At 49.0% G+C, this 19,923-nt stretch overlaps 1 protein-coding gene across 3 annotated transcripts in view; it reads right to left on the minus strand.

Annotated features, from left to right (window-relative positions):
* Rptor (regulatory associated protein of MTOR complex 1) overlaps positions 1-19,923 on the minus strand; it is a 297,297-nt gene that overhangs the window by 35,409 nt on the left and 241,965 nt on the right. For all 3 annotated transcript variants that reach the window (XM_034505602.2, XM_034505601.2, XM_034505604.2), the window contains 5 exons: positions 16,581-16,721; positions 10,650-10,767; positions 9,644-9,784; positions 9,060-9,218; positions 2,217-2,335 (listed from right to left, as the gene is read on the minus strand). In XM_034505602.2, the coding sequence (XP_034361493.1) occupies positions 2,217-2,335; positions 9,060-9,218; positions 9,644-9,784; positions 10,650-10,767; positions 16,581-16,721 (678 nt within the window). The remainder of the gene's footprint in view (positions 1-2,216; positions 2,336-9,059; positions 9,219-9,643; positions 9,785-10,649; positions 10,768-16,580; positions 16,722-19,923) is intronic.

A 19,923-nucleotide genomic window follows, 5' to 3' on the forward strand; every position in this document is an offset into this window, starting at 1 on the left:
AGTCATGAATTCAATATCAGGCATCAGGATTACAGTGTTAAATAATTCAGGCACAGTATCTGTAAGGGCAAACACATCAGTGCACTGAAAGATAAATACGGAGAGCTGAGTCCTGACTCGCCATGACGCTGAGCAACCAGGTAAGAATGTCCTAAGTGCAGGTCCTAAGCTGTGCAGCCTGCGTCATGCATGGCGCAGTCAGGAGGGTGCCTTGTGCCTCCAAGGGCAAAGACTAAGCCATCAGAGTGCTTTGTGCCAGGAACTGTGATGAGGAACAGAACTGCCTACAAACTTTAAACTACTGAGACTTAAATGGCCACATGAACTTTTAGGACAATTACACTAGACATACTTTTTGAAAAACCCAAGCTCGAGGGACCCACATGACAAAAAGGGAGAAGCAATCCAGTTCCCTCTGTCCTCTGCTCTCCACAAGTGCTGTGGAATGGGGACACAGACATGTACACACACACATGCACACTCCTCAAATAAAAATGGAATAAAGACCCAACCTGAAACTGTACTGGGCAGGAGATGCTGGAGCACATCAGGATAGTGCTAAGCAGGAGACCGGCTTCTCCTAACAAGCAGCAGGTGGGTGTGGTCTCTCAGGACCTGCTGCTGTTCTAGAGCCACGAGGGCAGCCCCTCCTTCAGCTTTCTTCCCTCCTTGTTTCCTGTTTTCCTTTTGCCTGCCTTCCTTTGGCCTCAAACCATAAAATGCAACAAATACAAACTATAATAATTGTTTAATTGTCTATTAAATAGTAAAACTTTAGTTTTTCACTGGGCCAGTGCCTGGTACCATAGTGCGTGGATGGGGCAAGCTGGGCTATCCTAGGTTGGGTGCACTCAACACTTTGGCATTCGGCTGGAAGATTACTGAGCAGTAAAAACAGCAAATTTTCTACCATTCCAACAAGTCTATGTGTAAAATACCCTAAGTGTGACCTCGTCTTGAATCTAAAGCCCAGAATGCACTCTGTGGCATTCCCAGTGCTGCTGCAACAGAAAGATGAGACTGCCTACTGCAGCTGTTTAAAGCTGGGGGCAGGGAGGCTGTTTCTACCATGTGGGATACTACCAGGAGCTGAACACGTAGCAACTGTAGTCAGTGAGACATTTCAATCAGCCAAGGAAGAACCAGAACTAGGCGCCCGGAACACATCTGCAGTGAAGAGCTAGCAGCAGCAAACAGGCCATCAGCTGCAGCTGTGGCTGCTGCAAGGACCCCTGCTTCAGCCAGACAGCAGCAGGGCAGGGCTCCATACCTCACAGGAAGAAACAAGGGTCAGAATGGGAAAGCCACAGAGTCTGTTCCCTTTCCACCTAAGTGACCCTTTGAACACCAGGCAGGGGCCCTTTCCTTGTATGTTCCTTGCAAAGTCAAAATTTTATGAAAAAGTTGTAAGTTTTATTCATATGAATGACTTCTAGTTTGTGCCACTTATGAAAGCTGAACTGTCTAACTTAGTAAACAAATAGAATAACACCAAACAAGTATTTTCAGAAACCACATGTACAGTGGCTGTAGAACCCTCAGGGATTGGAAACAAAAACAACTATCCCAGCTTATGGGGTTAACTGGCTTCCAGCACTATCCACCCAGAGCCCAGGAGGGGAACCCAGCAGGAGCCCAGTGCTTTAAGGGTGAGAGAATAATCAAGACCTAGGAAAAGGTGGGGAGCAGAGAGGAGATGGGATTTGCAGGGTAGAGTACAGGGGAGAAGGGAGCTTCCAGGCCACACTTCTGACTGACAGTCTTTAGTCTTGGGATTAGGCCAAATTCTCATAAAAAGGGAGGGAGGAGGTGCTAATCCCCAAAGAAGACTATGGTTTGCTACTGTTAAGAAATGAGGATTAGAAGACTAAAAAGGGCTCAAAACAGAAGCGAGTGAAAGAACAAGTCAACTGGGAGTGAAGATAGCAGAGAAATCAGCGAGCACCAAGCCCAGAAGATCAGTGTAGGACTGAGACACGGAGGAGGGGAAATCACTACAGACCACACAGACAGATGACGGCAGCCTTTACATCTGAAGCTACAGTGCAAGTAAAGTTCAGGTGTATTACAAAGTTTTAAATTCAAAATGTTTGCTTAAAGTTCTGTTGACTTTTTTAGCTACTGTATAGACCTAGATATCCCTGGAGCCCCTTATTTGAATATTCAGACAGAAGCAAAACGGTGAACGCTTCAGTGACAATCTCTCATACACATACCTTGTAAGCAATGCTGTTGAGGACTTTCATGGCTAAATCAGAAACATCTGGATAGGGATCAGCAGCCAGATGCAGTAAGACTCTCCAAATTTGAGTGTAAACACTATTAAAAGAAACTCCTAGAAGAGAGAAACAGGAGATATTTTAGTAGCAAGTAGCTCCCTGTGCATGTGATGGTGGCTTCTGAGGTAGTTTATTTTCTGAACACCCCATGCTGTCAGGAAGGAGAACTTGAGAAACCTGGGGTCACAAGAAGCTTCCTAGTTTGCTGCTCAGTGTGATGGCTCAGCCAAGGAAAGACTCTTGCCATCGAGCCTGATGACCTGAACTCAATTCTGAGAACCCACATGGTGGGAGGGAGAACTGACTCTCTCTTACCACCATATGCATTGCACGGTACAGTCATATGCACAGACACGCATGCACGCACGCACGCACGCACGCACACACGCACGGATAAATTAAAAAGAACTGTAGTAGTAAATGAGCTGCATCACATAGGTCTTATCCCCAGCCCCCTCTCCTTTTTGAAACAGGGTCTCACTGTATATCAGGGCTAGCCTGGGACTCACTATATAGATTAGGTTGGCTTTGAATTTACAGAAATCCACCTGCCTCTGTCTTCCATGTGTTGGGTGGGATTTACACCACCATGCCTGGCAGGTCTCATCTTTTGAGGATGGGCTTTCTAAAGGGAAATGGCTACAAATGGTCTGTACTTGGGTAACTTTGTTGGCTGGAGAATACCACCCAGTTCCCACGCATATTTCCTGTCCTGACCTAGGTTCCTAGACGACCCCACGGCCAGCTGTCCAGTTTCTGTGGATGCGCAGCTCTGCCCACGACCCACTCTACATGCACTTCGCGTCTGTGACTTGTTGAGCTCCTCCTGTCCACTCTCTAATGGCTGCTGACCTGTGTGCTCAGCTGTAGATGGGAGGTGAGCCCAGCTTCCTTCCATCAATCCTGGGCTGTGTAGGGTAAACCCTGAGCTGAATAAAACATTATTGCCTATCACTGAGGGGCTAAGTCTTAAGACAGAAATTTAAAAAATCAATTATTTGATTTTAAAAATAGCGTGTGTGTGTGTGTGTGTGTGTGTGTGTGAGTGTGTGTAGGTATGTACACCGTGTACATGTAAGAAGAGAAGTCTAAAGAGACATCAGATCCCTGCATCTGGAGTTGTATGTGGCTGTCCTGCTGTGTGGTGCTGAGCACTGAGAACTCAATCATTCAGCCATGTGTCCATCCGAGACAGGCATCTTTAGAAGGTGATAACTCAGGACTGCATCAAGGGCACCGCACACTCACAGGTGTGCACTTAGCAGTTCCTAAGGCCTTCAGTGAGTCCAGGAGCCAGGAAGGCACATGTACCAGGAGACCTAGGCCTGTGGTAAACCTAGATGTGGTGGAGGAATGAAACAACATACAAACCCACTCTAGCTTGGGTTGACCAGTGGCAGGGAAAGTCCAAAGAAAGCAGCCTGCTCACTCCGTGCTCTCTCATGTGGCTACAGCTCAGAAGCAGAGGACCGACATTTCAACTTAAATTCTATGGTTCCAGACACAGGCTAGATTTACAACTAAAGTCTAAGAAAACTAGTACAATCAGCTTGGAATCTTTCTGGGCGAATGTCCTCAGATCTAATTCCCAGCTCTGAGGTCTGGAGTTGCCAAACAGCAGCTCCATCTCTGTGCCTTTCTGAGGGGAGAGGAGGAGGAGGTGGCTTCCAGTATACTCTAGAGACCTCCACCGACACACTCAATAACGAAAAGATGTCACATGTTCTGCATTCAATTTTACCCGAGAGACAGTGAACTGGCCCCTTGGATGGAGCTGGCAGCAGCCCCTCTCCAAACGATAGCAAGTGCTCACCCAGCTACTACTGGTGCTTTCAGGCATCCTCAGGGGAGTGACGCATAGCATAGGAAGCAGCTTCCTGTAAAGCTCAGTTGCCACGTGACACCAAACTGTAAGGAATCGTGATGCTTATGGTGAACTGTGTGACTCAGATGTCGGACAGCCACAGACTGGGGAAGGAGATGGGAGAAAGTAACCATAGCAGATGGAGGGGAGGGGCTGTGCATGACTAATGAGACTCTACTCAGCCCTCTGTCAGCTGAGTTGGGGCGCCTAAACTGAACAGAGTAGGTAGTCACAGGTGGAGTTCCAGTGCCCCTGTGGCCTCATGGGCTGGGGTGACAGATACAGAATCCTCTGGGGAGTTGTTTAGAATCAGGAACCCCACAGAACACTGCCAGAAAGGCTTAACAATGTGTAGGACACAGAGGAAGGGAGACACTTGTAAATATTAGTTTAGTTTAAAGCAGCTGTTTCAATTACTGGGTTGGCTCTGTAGATCTTGGGTTCCATGTGATACTGTGTAGCAGAGAACAAAACCTCTAGACTTTGCTACCATCTGACTTGATAGGAGGCACAGTTTTTTTCTAGTGGAAAGCAAAGCTGTGATTGCCTCTTGATTTCACATCAGCCTTGGTTTGCCAGGAGTGATTCTCCCTGGCTCCTTGCCAAATGAACTGCCCTGTCTTAACATGTCCAAAATACAACCTGCAACTCTCACACATGGATCAGAACTCATGGGGACTGAGGTAAGGACATTGGGTTCTGCCTCAAAGCAGAGGCAGGAATTGGGCCTGGCCTGCAACTTGCTTCTTGTAAGCCCTAGAAGGGCCAAGGATCTATTTTCATGTCTAGACTAAAATAAAAGACCATGATGTTTTAGGATTGATTTTCAGAGCAGTGGCCACGGCTTTCTGAATAGCATACAGTGAAGTGCAGTCTCTCAGGCTCTGCAGCTGCCTCTGAACCACAGAGCCCTATTGTGAAAGGGACTGCATGGACACGAGGCTGCAAGTCCTCATCTGGGGCTTGAAGAGCTGGTAGGGTGAGGTCAGGTCCTCTGATGATCTGGAAATGGCCAAGACTTCTGCCAGTCTTTAGAAACACAGGTCCCGAGGCTGGGGAGTAGCAGTGGCAATGGGGCAATGGCTGGCAATGGTAGTGGTGGTGTGTATATGTCCTTTGCAGTTGTTCTTTCTTGTGCCTCTGTCCTGGTGCTTCAGAGTAAACCCAGTGACACCTTCCCTTCTGAGTCTACATGGTTGGCCCGATGGAACCTTTGGGGGTGTTATTCTGACTCACTGCTCTGGCCTCCTATCTGTGTGGCTCTAACTGCTTCCTCCAGTGACCCTGGAACATTTGCATGATGTGTGTAGTTGACCCTCAGCATCCCTTATGACCCACTAAGCTTTGGTTACCTCACTCTGTGGTGCTGGGGACCACAGCAGGGACTGTGTGTGCTAGGTGAGCACTCCACTCCTGAGCGCCATTCCCAGCACTAACTACCTCTTGGTGCACGCTCAGTGGTTCATCATATCACTGCTATGGGCTGGGACGGAAAGGCTGCTTGTGCTTCCTGACTCCTTGACAAGAGGAAACTAGGGAAGAACAGAGGTGGTTAATGGCTGTCTGTCACCTTAATGCTGACTGACCAGTCCTTACAAGGGCCTAAGGGGCTCTTGGCTGACATCTTCTCCCTGGAACCACCCTGCCCCTGTCTGAGTGAGGCAGAAGCTTGGGATTTCAGCTCTGACCCACTATAGTCTCCCAGCTTAGGCTCCAAGGTGACTGGCTCCCACTGGAGCACACACAAGAACAGGGCTCTGGGTCAGCACAGAGGCTGAGGGAAGCCTGTGCTTCTTATTCTTCTTTCACTCCTTCAGCATCAGCTCTACCTTGGATTTGTTACCATGGTGATGCATTTTCAACATGCTACAAAATGTCACTGCTCAGCAGAGTTGTAAAAACCCTGTTCCTGCCCTCTGAGGCTCCCAGTGTCTTTGAAGTGAGACCATACTCTTCTCTCTCAAGTTTCCAGACAGAAGTTCTCTTGGTAGGAGTCTCTGATGAAGGTAGAGGCAACAGGCAGGAAGGCAGGGTGTACACAGTGGCACCACTTTCCCTCCTGGGGCTGGAGCTTTGGCAGGGTATTTGTGGACAGGGTTCAGAGCTGTGTGGGCATGGGCTTCATGCACAGTGGGCACTACTGCCAAGGGGTCAGGAGGGTGCTGTGGAGCAGATCCACGGATAGCCTGGACATGGGCCACCACACCTCTCCAGATTCTTTCCACTCTGGGCTGCCCTGTGCTCATGGGGGATGGGGAGCCTCAGGAACACAAGAGTGAGGTGGAAGGCTAGGATAGGCAAAGCTGCTCGCTGTATACAGCAGCAGGAAACAACTCCAGGGCCAGCAAGATTGCTCAGTCAGAATGTACTTCTAGTATAAACCTGATAAGCTGAATTCAACCCCAGAGTCCATGTAAAGGTAGAAGGAAAGAACTGACTCCACCAAGTTATCTCTTACCTCCACATGTGTGCCGTGGCATGTAAACACCCACAACACAATATACACACATCCAATAATGATAATTTTAAAAAACCTTGAGAAATTTGATAATCAAAATGACAGCCATGAGTCTTGGCACAGCTGGGTCAAGAGCATGAAAATAAGAGAGATGCTCTGTCAAGGAGAACCCTGCCCTAGCAAGATTATCTTGTTCTGGGCCCTGCAGAGGTTGCATCAAGGGGCTATAGGCTAGCCCAAGGAGCACACTGTTGAGCTGTCCAGCTGAGATCCTCATTGAAGGAAGGCTTGAGCCCCCTCTAAGCTAGATTTGCCAAATGCGGCCTCACCTGGCATGCAAAAACTTCCCATGGTCCACAGACAGGACCATGGTGCAGTTAGATCAAAGGCACATGTGTGCCATAGAAAAAGAGGCCCAGAAAAGAGAAGGAAGGAAGGAAGGAAGGAGGAAGGGAGGGAAGGAAGGGAAGAAGGAGAGAGGGAGAAAGGGAGGGAGGAAGGGAGGGAGGGAAGGAAGGGGTCACTAGGGGATCCATGCAGTCGTCAGGCATAGCTGACTGAGAACAAGAATGGTGATGTGGAAGACCCACTTATGCACTGAATGCAGACCCGTGTGCCCACTGGGCCAGGCCCTGCTGTGCTAGATGACCACAGAGCCAGAGAGCAGGTCACCTCATGGAGCACTCTAAAAAAGCAGAGCCGGGAGGGGCGCAGGACAGGGCATCGGAAAGAGAGCTGCTTTTTTGTGTGAACAGGTGTAAGCATGTGCTCCAGGTTGCCATGGTTTTCAAGCCTCTTCTGCAATATGCAGAGAAAGGGGCTAAAGAGAATGCTATCCTTTGGTTGAAATGAAAGAAGAAATTGGCTTTAAACAGGCAAGTGTTGTTAGTAATGAATTCTGCAAGCTATGAGACTTGACACTACATAAGCTCCGAGGTCTCCATGTGGATGTTCTCTCCCCCCCCCCCCAAAACACACACACATTGAACAGGGAGAGAGCGGGCCAGGAGGAAGGCTGCTGCTTTCTTCTCCTTCCCAAAATCTACTCACATTGAAACTTCCTACCTCAAATTCTGTTTATTTCTTTTGTGTGTATTCGTGTCATGCCTGCATGTATCTGTGTACCATGCATGTACCCTGTGCTTTAGTGACCAGAGGAGAGCATCAGATTCCTTGTAACTGGAGTTACAGAGTCAGGAGCTCCCATATGGGTAACGGCAATCAAACCCGAGTCTTCTGCAAGAGCAGCCAGTGCTCTGAATCACTGAGCCATCTCTAGCTGCGATCCTTTCCAAATTTCCAAGATGAGAATAACACACAGAAAAAATTTGTTTTACACACACACAGACAGACAGACACAGACACACACAGACACACAGACACACAGACACACACACACACACACACACTCACTTAGTTGAGGGGCACAGCAGCTTCTATAGAAGGAGCCCAGATGTGTCTGCTTCATCCTCCTCTCCTACCCTCTCAAATGTTGGGATCTATGTGGTGCCACCTTCTCACACTGATTTGTAAGCTGGTGCATGTCCTTAATCCTGCCATCTCCAAGATCAAAACTGAGGACAACACTGGTATTCACTTTTCAGACAAGAAGGTTGAGTTGGCCTGTGACAGGCCCTGGCTCCCAGCCTTTGAGCCTGAGGAAGATTCCAGGGCCCCAGGCTACACAGTGCATGTCACATGTCACACAGGGTCCCACCAAGAGGAACCCCATGAGAAGCATGGCAGACTCAGGGCTTATATTTAAATTCCACAGTCTGAGAATGAGCACAGGTGCACAGCAAGAAAACTCAGCTAATCCTCGTTTCCTGTGTGATGTTATTAGCAAAGTCCAGGGGTTACCATTCACGGCCGAATCACAGAGAATGCTGGCCACTAAAGCCTAGTTTCTAGGCAGTGAAGGGTCAAGTTGCTAGTCTGGGTGGAGGCTTAGCTGGTGAGCACTGAGGGCCCATCAGGATTACTGACACCCTCTGCCTTGTGCAATAGGCTCTTGACCTGCCACTGTTCACTTGTAGGGTTCTCCTGGGCACTGGGGGCAGTGGACATCATCCTTGGCTTCTCCCTACCAGAAACCAGAGCACCCACTTTCATCCTGGTTGAGATAAGCAGGATGTCTTAACTGAGAGCCACCGATCCACACTGCCAGGGTCTAGCACACAGGAGATGCAAAGAAAGACAGATGGACTCGTCTGGCAGCCTTCCTGCCCGACAGAGCCAGCAAGCTCATAGTCCTGGACCAGCCTGTAAAATACCGTCCCATTGCAAAATGCTCTCCTCACTTCTTCAAGCTCCAGTTAATTCCTATTCTTTCACATCCAGTAGAGAGAGTTTTGGCTCACATTCTGACCACACGAAGGCGTATGCTGTTTTGGATAGAGCAAACCCTTGGCAAGGGAAGACATGCAGGCAGCAGAAAAAGGATGAAGCGAGGACTCACCTATGAGGGAGTTGAGCGCTGAATAGGAACTCACACGCCGCATCTTGTCGATGGTCTCAAAGGACAGGATGTACTCCTCATTCTCAGGGCTTCCCAAGGTGCTGCTGGCACTGCTGCTTGTGCTGAGGTTCCCGGGAGAGAAGGCCACTGAGCTGCCCGCTGGCCAGAATATGACAGGAAGGAGGTGAGGGTCTTACAGTTAATGGCTGGTTGAGATGTGAGCTTTTTTCACAGTGGGCACACGTACATATACACACCTAAGCATACTAATAGACATGTGTGTGCACAAACTCGTAGACCCCTCTCCCTGGAACTGAGATCCTGAACAGTCACAGTGGCCTGACTATAGGAGGTAGGTATCGTGACCTGACTGATCTGGGTGTTAAACCAGGTCTTTGCTAAGCCCATGTCTGGAAGGAAGATTTTGATGCAAGAGCAGCTGGCCACTTGTCACTCTGGCACACAAGACCTCAGGGCCCATATTTCAGAGGCAGGGTTAAGGGACACAGCGGCATTTCTGATAACTGTCTTGTAAAGAGCACACTGCACCTTCCCACCCCAAATACTGGTTTATGGACTCTTACATTCTTCCGTCAAGCTCAGATTCTGCAAAGATTTGTTCAGATTCCTAGCTGTGGTGACGGCTCGGATGTTCCCATAGGAGCTCACTGAACGAAGTCTAGGGGTGCAAGGGCTGTCTCGAACCGGGGTCAAGCTCCCTCCCTCTAGGAAAGAGGAGGAAAGGAAAGAGTTAGCAATTCAGGCTGGGAACCTGGTGAATGCCTGGAGTCTGCAGCCATGGCAACAGGACAGCTGGTGTTACTGAGACAAGAATGTACGTAGAAGGGCCTCCCTGTCATTCACCTGGTGTGAGTGCAGGTCTCAGTTGGCCAAAGGTACTGTTTGTAGACATGTGAGTACTAAACCCCTGGAGAGCATGGACCAGAAGGCCAGAGTAGCTCTGAGGCCGTTCTGGTGTTAGGGGCATAGGCAGTGACAGAGGGTGCTCAGTACCCTGAGCCTGGCAGGACCCCCAGCCTTCTGGCAGCTGCCCCTCCATCTTCCTGTTGTTTGCAGCCAGCCAGCCAGCTCAGGCTTCACTTCCTTCCCAAGAGACTGAAAGGAGGCAGGCTTTGTTATCGATCACGAGTCTCTTTACTGTGGTCTGGAGGGAGGGCCGATGAAACAGGCACAGAAGATGACTGTACTCTCCAGCGAAAAGGACAAATGTGAGAAGAGATGCTTCCTACCCTGACTCACGGAAACACGAGGCCAACAACAATGTGATTCAATTACTCATCACAGGAAGACAGCTAATGTTCTTTTCAGCACGCCCCATGGCAGAGGTTTGCCATCTTTCAAGATGTCCCCAAATCTGAATTCCAAGAAGGGTAAGAAGGAAGAGGAGGAGTAAGAGGGTCAGCACGGCCTTATCCTGTACGGTGCTTTTCTAAAGGTCTGAGACAACAGGAGCCCCAGGGGCTACCCACCTGCATCAGAAAGCCATGCTCAGACCTGGCCAAACCCAGGCTACCGATCGTTCTGGTAAAGGCCAGGAAGGAGGTCCCAGGCTCCCAGAAGCTGCTGTACCTGTGGCTGCTGGAGAAGGCAAGGGATAGTTCTTTTCCTCTTCCATGAACTGCAGGGCCACAGTGCAGAAATTGCTCTCATACTGGACTACAAGGTGACTCAGAGCCACCACTAGCTCCTGTAGAGAGGGAGAAGCAACAATTACGTCGACACAAGCAGGAAATTGACTAGGCGGCAGATCCGCACACTAATGCCTGAGGCGACTCCAGGAAGCAGCCCGTTAGAACAGGGCTGCACACTGGGAGCACAAGTGCAGAGGCAGTGGGGGCTGTGGAGGCAGCAGGCCAGTGGCTGTCAAGGGTGTCCCCCAAAGCCAGGCACACCTGCCTTTGTCTGCTTACTCATTGCTAGGCACCAATTATCAATCCAAGGCTTTCTGAGTGTGAATTCCCACCCTGGAATATTTAAGATTAGGCTTCTGACCCTGTCTGAGTCTGAAACTGACTCTTTTGATCCCACCCAGTGGATTGGTGGGTATAGTTGACAAGCTGAAGCATTCTTTTTAATTAATGAATGAATCAGTTATACATCCTGACCACAGTTTCCCCTCCCTCCTCTCCTCCCAGTCCTTACCCTGCATCTCCCCTCATCTACTCCTTCCCCATTTCTCTTCAGAAAAGGGAAGGCCTCTGTGGATATCAGCCAGCCCTGGCATATTAAGCTGCAGCAAGACTAGGCACATCCTTTCTTCCTGAGGCTAGATGAAGCAACCCAGTAGGAAAAAAGGGTCCCACAGGCAGGCACCAGAGTCAGTGACAGCCCCTCCTCCTGCTATCAGGAGTCCTGCATGAAGACCAAGCTATGTAACTGTAACATATGTGTGGAGGGCCTAGGACAGTCCCATGCAGGCTCCCTGGTTAAATCAGGTGAGGGTAGGACAGAGGAAGAGACTCCTGGGACACATGACTAGAATCAGGAGATGGTGGCAGCGCTACATCTCTGGGATAAGCTAGAAATCCAGGGCATACGAATCTATGCGGGTGAAGCATTTTTACACCGAGCAAGAAGCTAACTTAGCCATAGTAGGTTCCAGTCACTATGAATGAGAAAAGTCCTTGAATTACAATGTGACAACTAGCCCTCAGTGCTTGAGTCTGAGGAGACAGGATTTACATGTAGCCTGTGATAGCTTAGCACCACAACTTAAATGTCTAAAGCAAAAAGGAATGTAGGCTTGTGAACATGAGCACTGCTCTCTGTAAAGAGAGCAGTAAAGAGCCGTCTGCAGAGAACTAAGGTCTGCTGGAGAGACCCTTGTTTGCGACACACAGCCAGGCCCTAAGGCTGCTGAGGGGCTGCAGTCAGGTCTCCTTGGGCTGATGTTCTCTCTCACCTCAACTGCACACACCTTTTTGCTTCTCCCATCTCTCAGCTCCAGGCTGACTTTCCAGTAGCTCTGTTTGTGCCCCAAAGCCTCAAGCTTACCACAAAATGTGATGGAAAACTGCTTTGCACTCAGACCCACTGCAAATTCCCAATTATGCCCAGGGACCCACAGGTCATGTTGCTTAGGCCAGAGGTTGGCATTGGTCTCTGCCTCCCCCTTCGACATCCTCAGATGCTGAGGTAGACGAGACCAAAGGTGAGGGCCTACTGAGTCTTCTCAGATACTGTCAACCTGAGGCTGGCGGCCCCTGAAGCTGCCTGACCAAGCACCATGGAGCTAATCCCCTATCTGTGCCAGGGACAGACTTTCTGAGACAGAACCCACAAAGCTGGTACCCACTGGGCTCCTCTGGGGAAGAAGAGAACCTCGCATTTTCTCTTCACTCCATATAAAGTGGACGAAGCTACTGTTGTCCTCGATGGTCAATCTAGCACCAACACTTTGGTTCACAAAAGGCCACCAGAGTGCGCTTGTGACTTAAGGAGAAGGTCAGAAGCATAACCCACTCCTGGAGTGTCCTTACTGTGCCCAGGAAGGACAAAGGCTCTCTGCATCCACAGAGAGCAACCCTTTGATGGCAGAAGGCATGTACTGAATGTTCTTTGTTTTACCCAGAACACAGAAGGGCTGCCCAATGGAGCTCAGCTAGAGCATGGGAAACGCCTTCACTCACTGCTCAGGAGCAGCGTCAGGCTGCCATACAGGACCTTGCCTCACATACCCACTGGTGAACGTGGGGACTGCTTCAGTGGTTGTGGGCTGGGCTGCCTGTGCTCTGCATTACTGAGTCCGTCTGTCCAGTGCAGATCTGCACATCCCCAGCGGCACCGTGTCCTCCACATGCTTCCCAGTAGGCCCTTGGTCTCTGTTCCTTTGGCAGTAGCTCTGACAATTTGTATCAGTTTGGGTTTGACCCAGACACATGGCTGAGGAAGGTGAGCAGCTGGGAGCTACTCTGTGGGTCTGTCTTACTCCACAAAAATAAAGATTAAAAACCTTAAAGACTCACCAAACTACAACTTACCTTGCTACTGCCATCACCTCAACAAATGTATGTCTATCTTCTAAAATATTACTTTATTTTTAATTTTATTTATGAGTTTGTTTGCTGAGTTATGTGCACATTAGTGTGGGTGTGAAGGGGGCTGAGGTGTTGGATCCCTGAAGCTCGAGTTACAAGAAATTGTGAGCCATCTATGCAAGTGACCTGTGTGAGCCACTTGATGTGGGTGCTTGGAACCAAACTCATGTCCTTTGCAAGAGTAGCTAGTCAGGGCTGGAAAGATGGCTCAGTGGTTAAGAGTACTAGTTGCTCTTCCAGAGGTCCTGAATTCAATTCCCAGTACCTACAGGGTAGGTATAATGGGATCTAATGCCCTTTTCTGCTATGCAGACATAGAAAGACAGAACACTCATATACATCAATAAATAAAACAAAAAAGACATTAAAAAATCATTGCTACTTAAGGAAAAAAAAAAAAAGGCAGCAAGTGCTCTTAATCTCAGAGCTGTCACTCAAGCTAGCCCCACCCTGTGAGCTGTCACTCCAGCCAGCAGCCAGCCCTGCCTTGCTGGTTTCTACCTTCCAAGTGCTGGGATTATAAAGACTTGCACAGGACTCAGATGGCCATTTTTCCTGTGCATGTGATGTATGTACAGACATGTACAGACATGTGGTGTATGTACAGAGTCTGACATCAGATGTCTTTCTTGACTACTCTCCTGCCTTATATATTCAGGCAGAGCCAGTTTGACTAGCTTGCTGGCAGGATTCTCGTCTTACTTGTAGAAAGCAGGCTACCACAGCCATGTAGCACTTACATGTATGCTGCAGACAGAAACTCTGGTTGGGGATTTGAACTCAGGTCCTTGAGCATGGCATCAAGAGTGCTTACCCACAGAGCTGGCATGTGGTTCTTAATGCTGGCATCTTCAAACTACTGATGCTATCCCCTTAACAAAGCCTTCCTGACACCTCCTTAGGACTCTTCTCTATCCCCTTCCCCACACTTTACCATGTCAACTTATCTACTGGCCTATGAGAACTCCCTGACTTGTGGTGGGCGCCTTGTACCCAGGCAGTCAAACATGCATAACAAGTAACCAGCAAAGTACGGGGAGGAACACGTTCAAAGGTCCGAGGGTCACAGGGATCATGCCATGCACAGCCTGCAGCCCAGCAGTGTGGCAGGGTGGGGTGGGCAGGAAGAGGATGAGGCTGTGAGTGGTGACACTTGACCCCCATGTGTCTGAGCATGCCTTCTCTGAAAGGGCTTTAGCTCCTACACACCTTCAGTAACAGTTCATTCTTGGGGTTCTACAAGTTTAGGTTCGACTTTGAGCCCATAGGTGACTTCCCCATGGGGAACCTGTTTCTTTCTTTTCTTTCTTTTTTTTTCTTTTTTTTTTAAGATTTTTAAATTTATTTTATGTGGGTACACTGTCACTGTCTTCAGACACACCAGAAGAGGGCATTGGATCCCATCACAGATGGTTGTGAGCCACCATGTGGTTGCTGGGAATTGAACTCAGGACCTCTGGAAGAGCAGTCAGTGCTCTTAACCGCTGAGCCATCTCTCCAGTCCCCGGAACCTGTTTCTTAACAGGAAACTCAGCTACTCATAGGATTCCCCGTCATCCTCTGAAGCTACTTCTAGTGCGTTTATCCAAATCTGACCTGCCTTGTTCAGCCAGACTAAGTAGAGGATGGGCTGACACCAACCTATCCAGAGCCCAGGACAGGCAGAGCTTGCTTGTCAAGCTCAGGAGTGGATAAACACATGGGAACACCTGCCAACTCCTGGCGCTCTTCACAGGCTGACACAGTACTGTGCCTCTAGGAGATGGCTCAGTGTGCAGCCCTGCAGTCCACTGAGCTCCATGTGGCATACAATGAAGTGAAGCACACCGGAACCTTCTAGAATCAAGGAATGAGCTCCACAAAGAGCCAGCGAGGTCACAAGCAGGAGCAGGCACAGGGTTGCAGTGGGGACCTCAGGACACAACCCTGTGGCTGTCAGGACCACGCACTCCTTCTGACACCAGGTCTCCAACACACCTCAGCTAGCACACCTCAGGTAACACACCTCAGGTAACACACCTCAGCTAACACACCTCAGCTAACACACCTCAGCTAACACACCTCAGCTAACACACCTCAGCTAACACACCTCAGTTAGCATCCTTTCTATTCTAAACCATTTTTGGAAAGGAAGAGGTTTTCCATACTTGGGAAAGAATCTTAAGAGAAGATGAATGACAATGCTGATCCTACTTGTACTAGTTGTATCCATTCAGGAGAAGCGCTGGGGAAGAACAGAGAACAGGGTAAAGGAAGCAGGCCTAAGAATGCTGCTGATTGGAAGCACAGCACAGCAGCAGAACCAGTGACAGGGACATAAAAGTCTTCAGCACGGTTTGCCCCCCCCCCCTTTTTTTTTTTTTAAAGCACAGGGTCTTATGTATAGCCTTGGTTGGCCTGGAACTCACTATGTAGACAACATTGACTTCTAATTCTTAGAGATCTGCCTCCCAAATGCTTGGATCAGAGGTGTGTGTCATCATGCCTGGCTTCTCACTATACATTTTAAAGATCTCATAAGAAGATGAGGCATAAGGGTGACTTGGGTCAGTTTCAGAAAGGCCAAGAGATGAATATACCCCCAACATATTGAGACTGGTGAAGCATGTCGCTCTCAAGTTAGCCATTAAAATGCTCTTCAGGGTAATCCAAAGCATGCCCAACCTCCCAAGGGTCCACCACCCAAGGGGGCCAACACTGCCACTCAGAAATGCTGAGAAGGGGTCTGAGCAGATGGCTCAATGCTTAAGAGCACTGCTTGCTCTTCTGGAGGACAAGGGCTCAATTTTTAGCATCCACATGGCAGCTCCCAACTGTCTGTAACTCCAGTTTCTGGGGATCCAGTCCCCTCACACAGACACACAGGCAATGTGCATGCCAATGTGCATAAAATAGAAAGAAATAACTCATTCAAAAGAAAAGAAATGGTAAGAAGGAAGCCCAAAGCATCTCAGTGACAGTACACGCCCCTGGAGTCAGCTGTGGACAGTGACAGCACACACCCCTGGAGTCAGCTGTGGACAGTCTGGCCTGTCCATCTCACATATAGTCTTTGCTTCTAGGATCACCATAAAACCACCAAGAATTCCCTCAAAGGCCCTTGTTGGCTGGGGGTGGAGGAGACAGGAAATCAAGGTCATGTGGAATCATCTTTTTATGAAGTGTGAACCTTAGGGAGCAGAGAAATAAGACTTTGCTGTTGGCAAGTGGAAGGTGGAATGGGGGACACACTGTACAGACTGTCACTGCCCTTTAGAGACCCACTGCCATGTGCCTGTGTACAGGAGATGGCTGTTGTATAAAAGCTGTAACAGAGTCGGTCAGCTCAGCACCCTCAAGAGAACAGATACGAGCAATGAAGACACACTGTGAAGAGTTGGGCAGACACGAGGCCCTTTGTGCTGGCTCAGCTCCAGGCACACAGAGACAGCCATGGGCCCTTACTTCAGTGGCACCCACATACCTTCCGGACCATGGGGCTTCCATCATTGATCAGCTGAGCCAGCATCATGGCCACATTGTGGTCGATGGTGGTAGAGTGGTCTGTCCTCTCAGCAGAGTTTCCCACAAAGGTACCAAGGGCAAACACAGCTGCACATCGGACCTGCAAGGCAGGAGACAGAAAATCAGAGTCACACCCACAACTGATGTGTCTGCCATCTGCATTTCTGCCAAAGCTGTCTGAAAGTTAATTCAATTCAGTTCACATAAGTTCACCTCAATTCAATTTCACAAATACTATTGCATGGTGCGCCAGGCCCAGAGCTACACTGGTATTGATGAGCACATAGTGTGTGTGGGTAGCTCAGGAGCTGACGGTGGAGGCAGGCCAGCAGCAGCTCAGGGATGACCAGGCTGTGGAGGAGGGAGCAGAGTTTAACCTGGCTTGCACAGTGAACTTCTGGATAGAGAAGTGAAGGAGACAACGGTGTTTGGAGAGGACTGGCTCAGAACTATCTGGGGGAAGGTGGGCTGGGCTGAGCTATGGAGGGGAGGCTGCAGCAAACAGAGAAGGCATGGGTCCATTCTGAGACAGAGAAACTAAATGGAGGTCAGAAGGGGTAGAGTCCCCACGGTACAGAGACAGTGAAACAATACTGGGTTGGGCATGGTACCTGGGGACCTTGGCTCAGCTTAGCTCCCAAGGCCATGTGACCTTGGAGACCCAGTGTCTTCCTCTTACGATGAGCATCATGAAGCACTGTGCACAGGGCTGGAGGAAGACCAGGGCAACCATGTGTCAACCATCCTGGACTACCCAGAAAGTGAGAGAAGACTGAGGAGCAGTCAGTGCCGATGTGAGCAGTGTGTGTCAGTCAGGCCAGGGGCTGGCATAAAGTGCAGAGTGCTTTAGAGGCTTCAGTGCCCTGGCTATGCGCCACTATACCCGTGGGGCTCCAGATCTGTTCCACTCTGGACATGGGCATTATGCTGCAGAGCAGGGTATGGCGGCTCTATGTCAGTGACTCCTAAGCTTCCTTTTGGTCTGCATTTGGCTCACACAGGTGGGTGAGTCTTAGCGGAGCCAGGCCTGGAGGATGGAGGAAAGCAAGCCACTACCTTCCATATAAGCAAAAGGACCATTGCTGTTTTGTCTGTTGTTTTCAGCACATGCAGGTGAGAATGTGGAGGGAGGGAGGGAACACTCCTTCATTGCTGGTGGGGCTGCAAACTTCTTCAACCACTCTGGAAATCAACCTGGCAGTTTTTCGGAAAACTGGGAATAGTTCTATCTCAAGACTCAGCTATATCATTCATTATCAGATATATATATATATATATATATATATATATATATATATATATATATATATATATCTCCAACAACCCACAAAGACACTTGCTTAACTGTGCTCACAGCAGCTGTATTCATAAGAGCCAGAAACTGAAAGCAACCTAGATGTTCATCAACTGAAGAATGGATAAAGAAAATATGGTTCATTTACACAATGCAATACTATTCAGCTATAAAAAACCAAAGACATCATGAATTTTGCAGTCAAATGGATGGAACTTGAGAATATCATCATGAGTGAAGGTAACCTAATCTCAAAAGTACATACATGGTATATACTCACTTATAAGTGGATATTGGCCATAAAATACAGGTACCATGCTACACTCCACAGACCCAAAGAAGCTAAACAAGAAAGAAGGCCCAGGCAAGGAGGCTTGAATCTCACTTAGAAGGGAAAAAAAAAAAAAAAAAAAAAAAAAAAAAAAAAAAGAAGTCAAAATAGGCATAAGAGGCAGATGGAGGGAGGGAGGGAACAGGGAGGGAGAGTAGATGGGGGGGTGGTGTTTCAGGATCAGGTATGGGGAAGGACAGGAAAGACGGCCAGATGGCCATGAGAATGAATGGAAATCTGCAGTTGAAAGGGATGGGAAGGTTGGGGGGGCATCTCCAGGACAGGACAGAGACCTGGGATAAGGGAGGTGCCCAGGAATCAATGGGGGTGACCTTAGCTGTGACTCACAGCACTGGGGATATGGAACCTGAAGAGGCCACTTCCTGTAGCCAGACAGGAACCCCAGTGGAGCAATAGAGACACCAACCCTCCCACAAAACTTTCAACCCAAAATTTTCCTGTCTACAAGAAATACAGGGATGGGGGATGGAGCAGAGACTGAGGGAATGGCCAGACGATAACTGGTCCAACTTGAGACCCATCCCATGGGCACGCACCAACCCCTGACAGTATTAATGATACTGTTATGCTTGCAGACAGGAGCCTAGCATGGCTGTGCTACAGAGACTCCGCCCAGCAGCTGGCTCAGACAGACGCAGAGACTCACAGGCAAACAGTGGATGGAGCTTGGGGACTCTTATGAAAGAATAGGGGAAGGACTGTGGACTCCAAAGGGGGTAGGAACTCCACAGGAAGACCAACAGAGTCAACTAACCTGGACCCTTGGGGGGGGTCTCAGAGACTGAACCACCAACCAAAGAGCCTACATAGGCAGGACTAGGCCTCCTTGTACATATGCAGCAGGTGTGCAGCTTGGTCTTCATATGGGTCCCCAACAATTGGAGCAGGGGCTATCTCAAAACCTGTTATCTATACATGGACTATGTTCTTCTAGCTGGACTGTCTTGTCTAGCCTCAGTGAGAGAGGATGCACCTAGCCCTGCAGAGACTTGATGTGCTAGCGTTGGGGGGAACCTGGGGTGGGACACTGTCTAGGAAGAAAAGAGGAGGGAGGGGGGAAAGGATTTTGAGGGGGGGGAAACTGAGGTGGGGGCAGTGAGTGGAATGTAAACACACATACATACACACACAAACCTTGATAGATTATTTCAGTTCAGACATTAAGAACTGGCCTGTGTCTTAGGGCTTGGGGCCTGGTGGTATTGGTCTGTTCAAAGGTTTCACGTGGATGCCTGTCAGCAGCTATGCATTCTAGGGATGTCTCCAACAAGCCCTGTCCTTTTGCTGTGACATCCAGATGTGGAGTTCCCTTGGCAGGGCAAGTGGCTCTTTCTAGTGGGTACATGAGAAAAGCATTTGGAGCAGACACCTCTCAAGGAGACAGGATAGGACCTCCTACTACTGTATGAATTTCTTTTCTGGACATTTAAAAGGATTTCTGGGTAAGTTCATTTTTGGCTTTTCTGCAAGAAATATTCTGCCTTTTATAGTAACTACAGAGGTTGAGACCTAACTTTGTCGGGGCTTTCCAAGACCATAAGGGGGTCCAAAACCGAGACAGATGGGCATGGACCCGTCCTTGGCATGTCTGGGAGACAGATGGCACTGATTTCTCAAGGAGTCAGCCAAAATCTGATATGATATGTACACTGGGCA

This window comes from Arvicanthis niloticus, chromosome 6 (genome assembly GCF_011762505.2).
Source record: "Arvicanthis niloticus isolate mArvNil1 chromosome 6, mArvNil1.pat.X, whole genome shotgun sequence".
NCBI lineage: Eukaryota > Metazoa > Chordata > Mammalia > Rodentia > Muridae > Arvicanthis > Arvicanthis niloticus.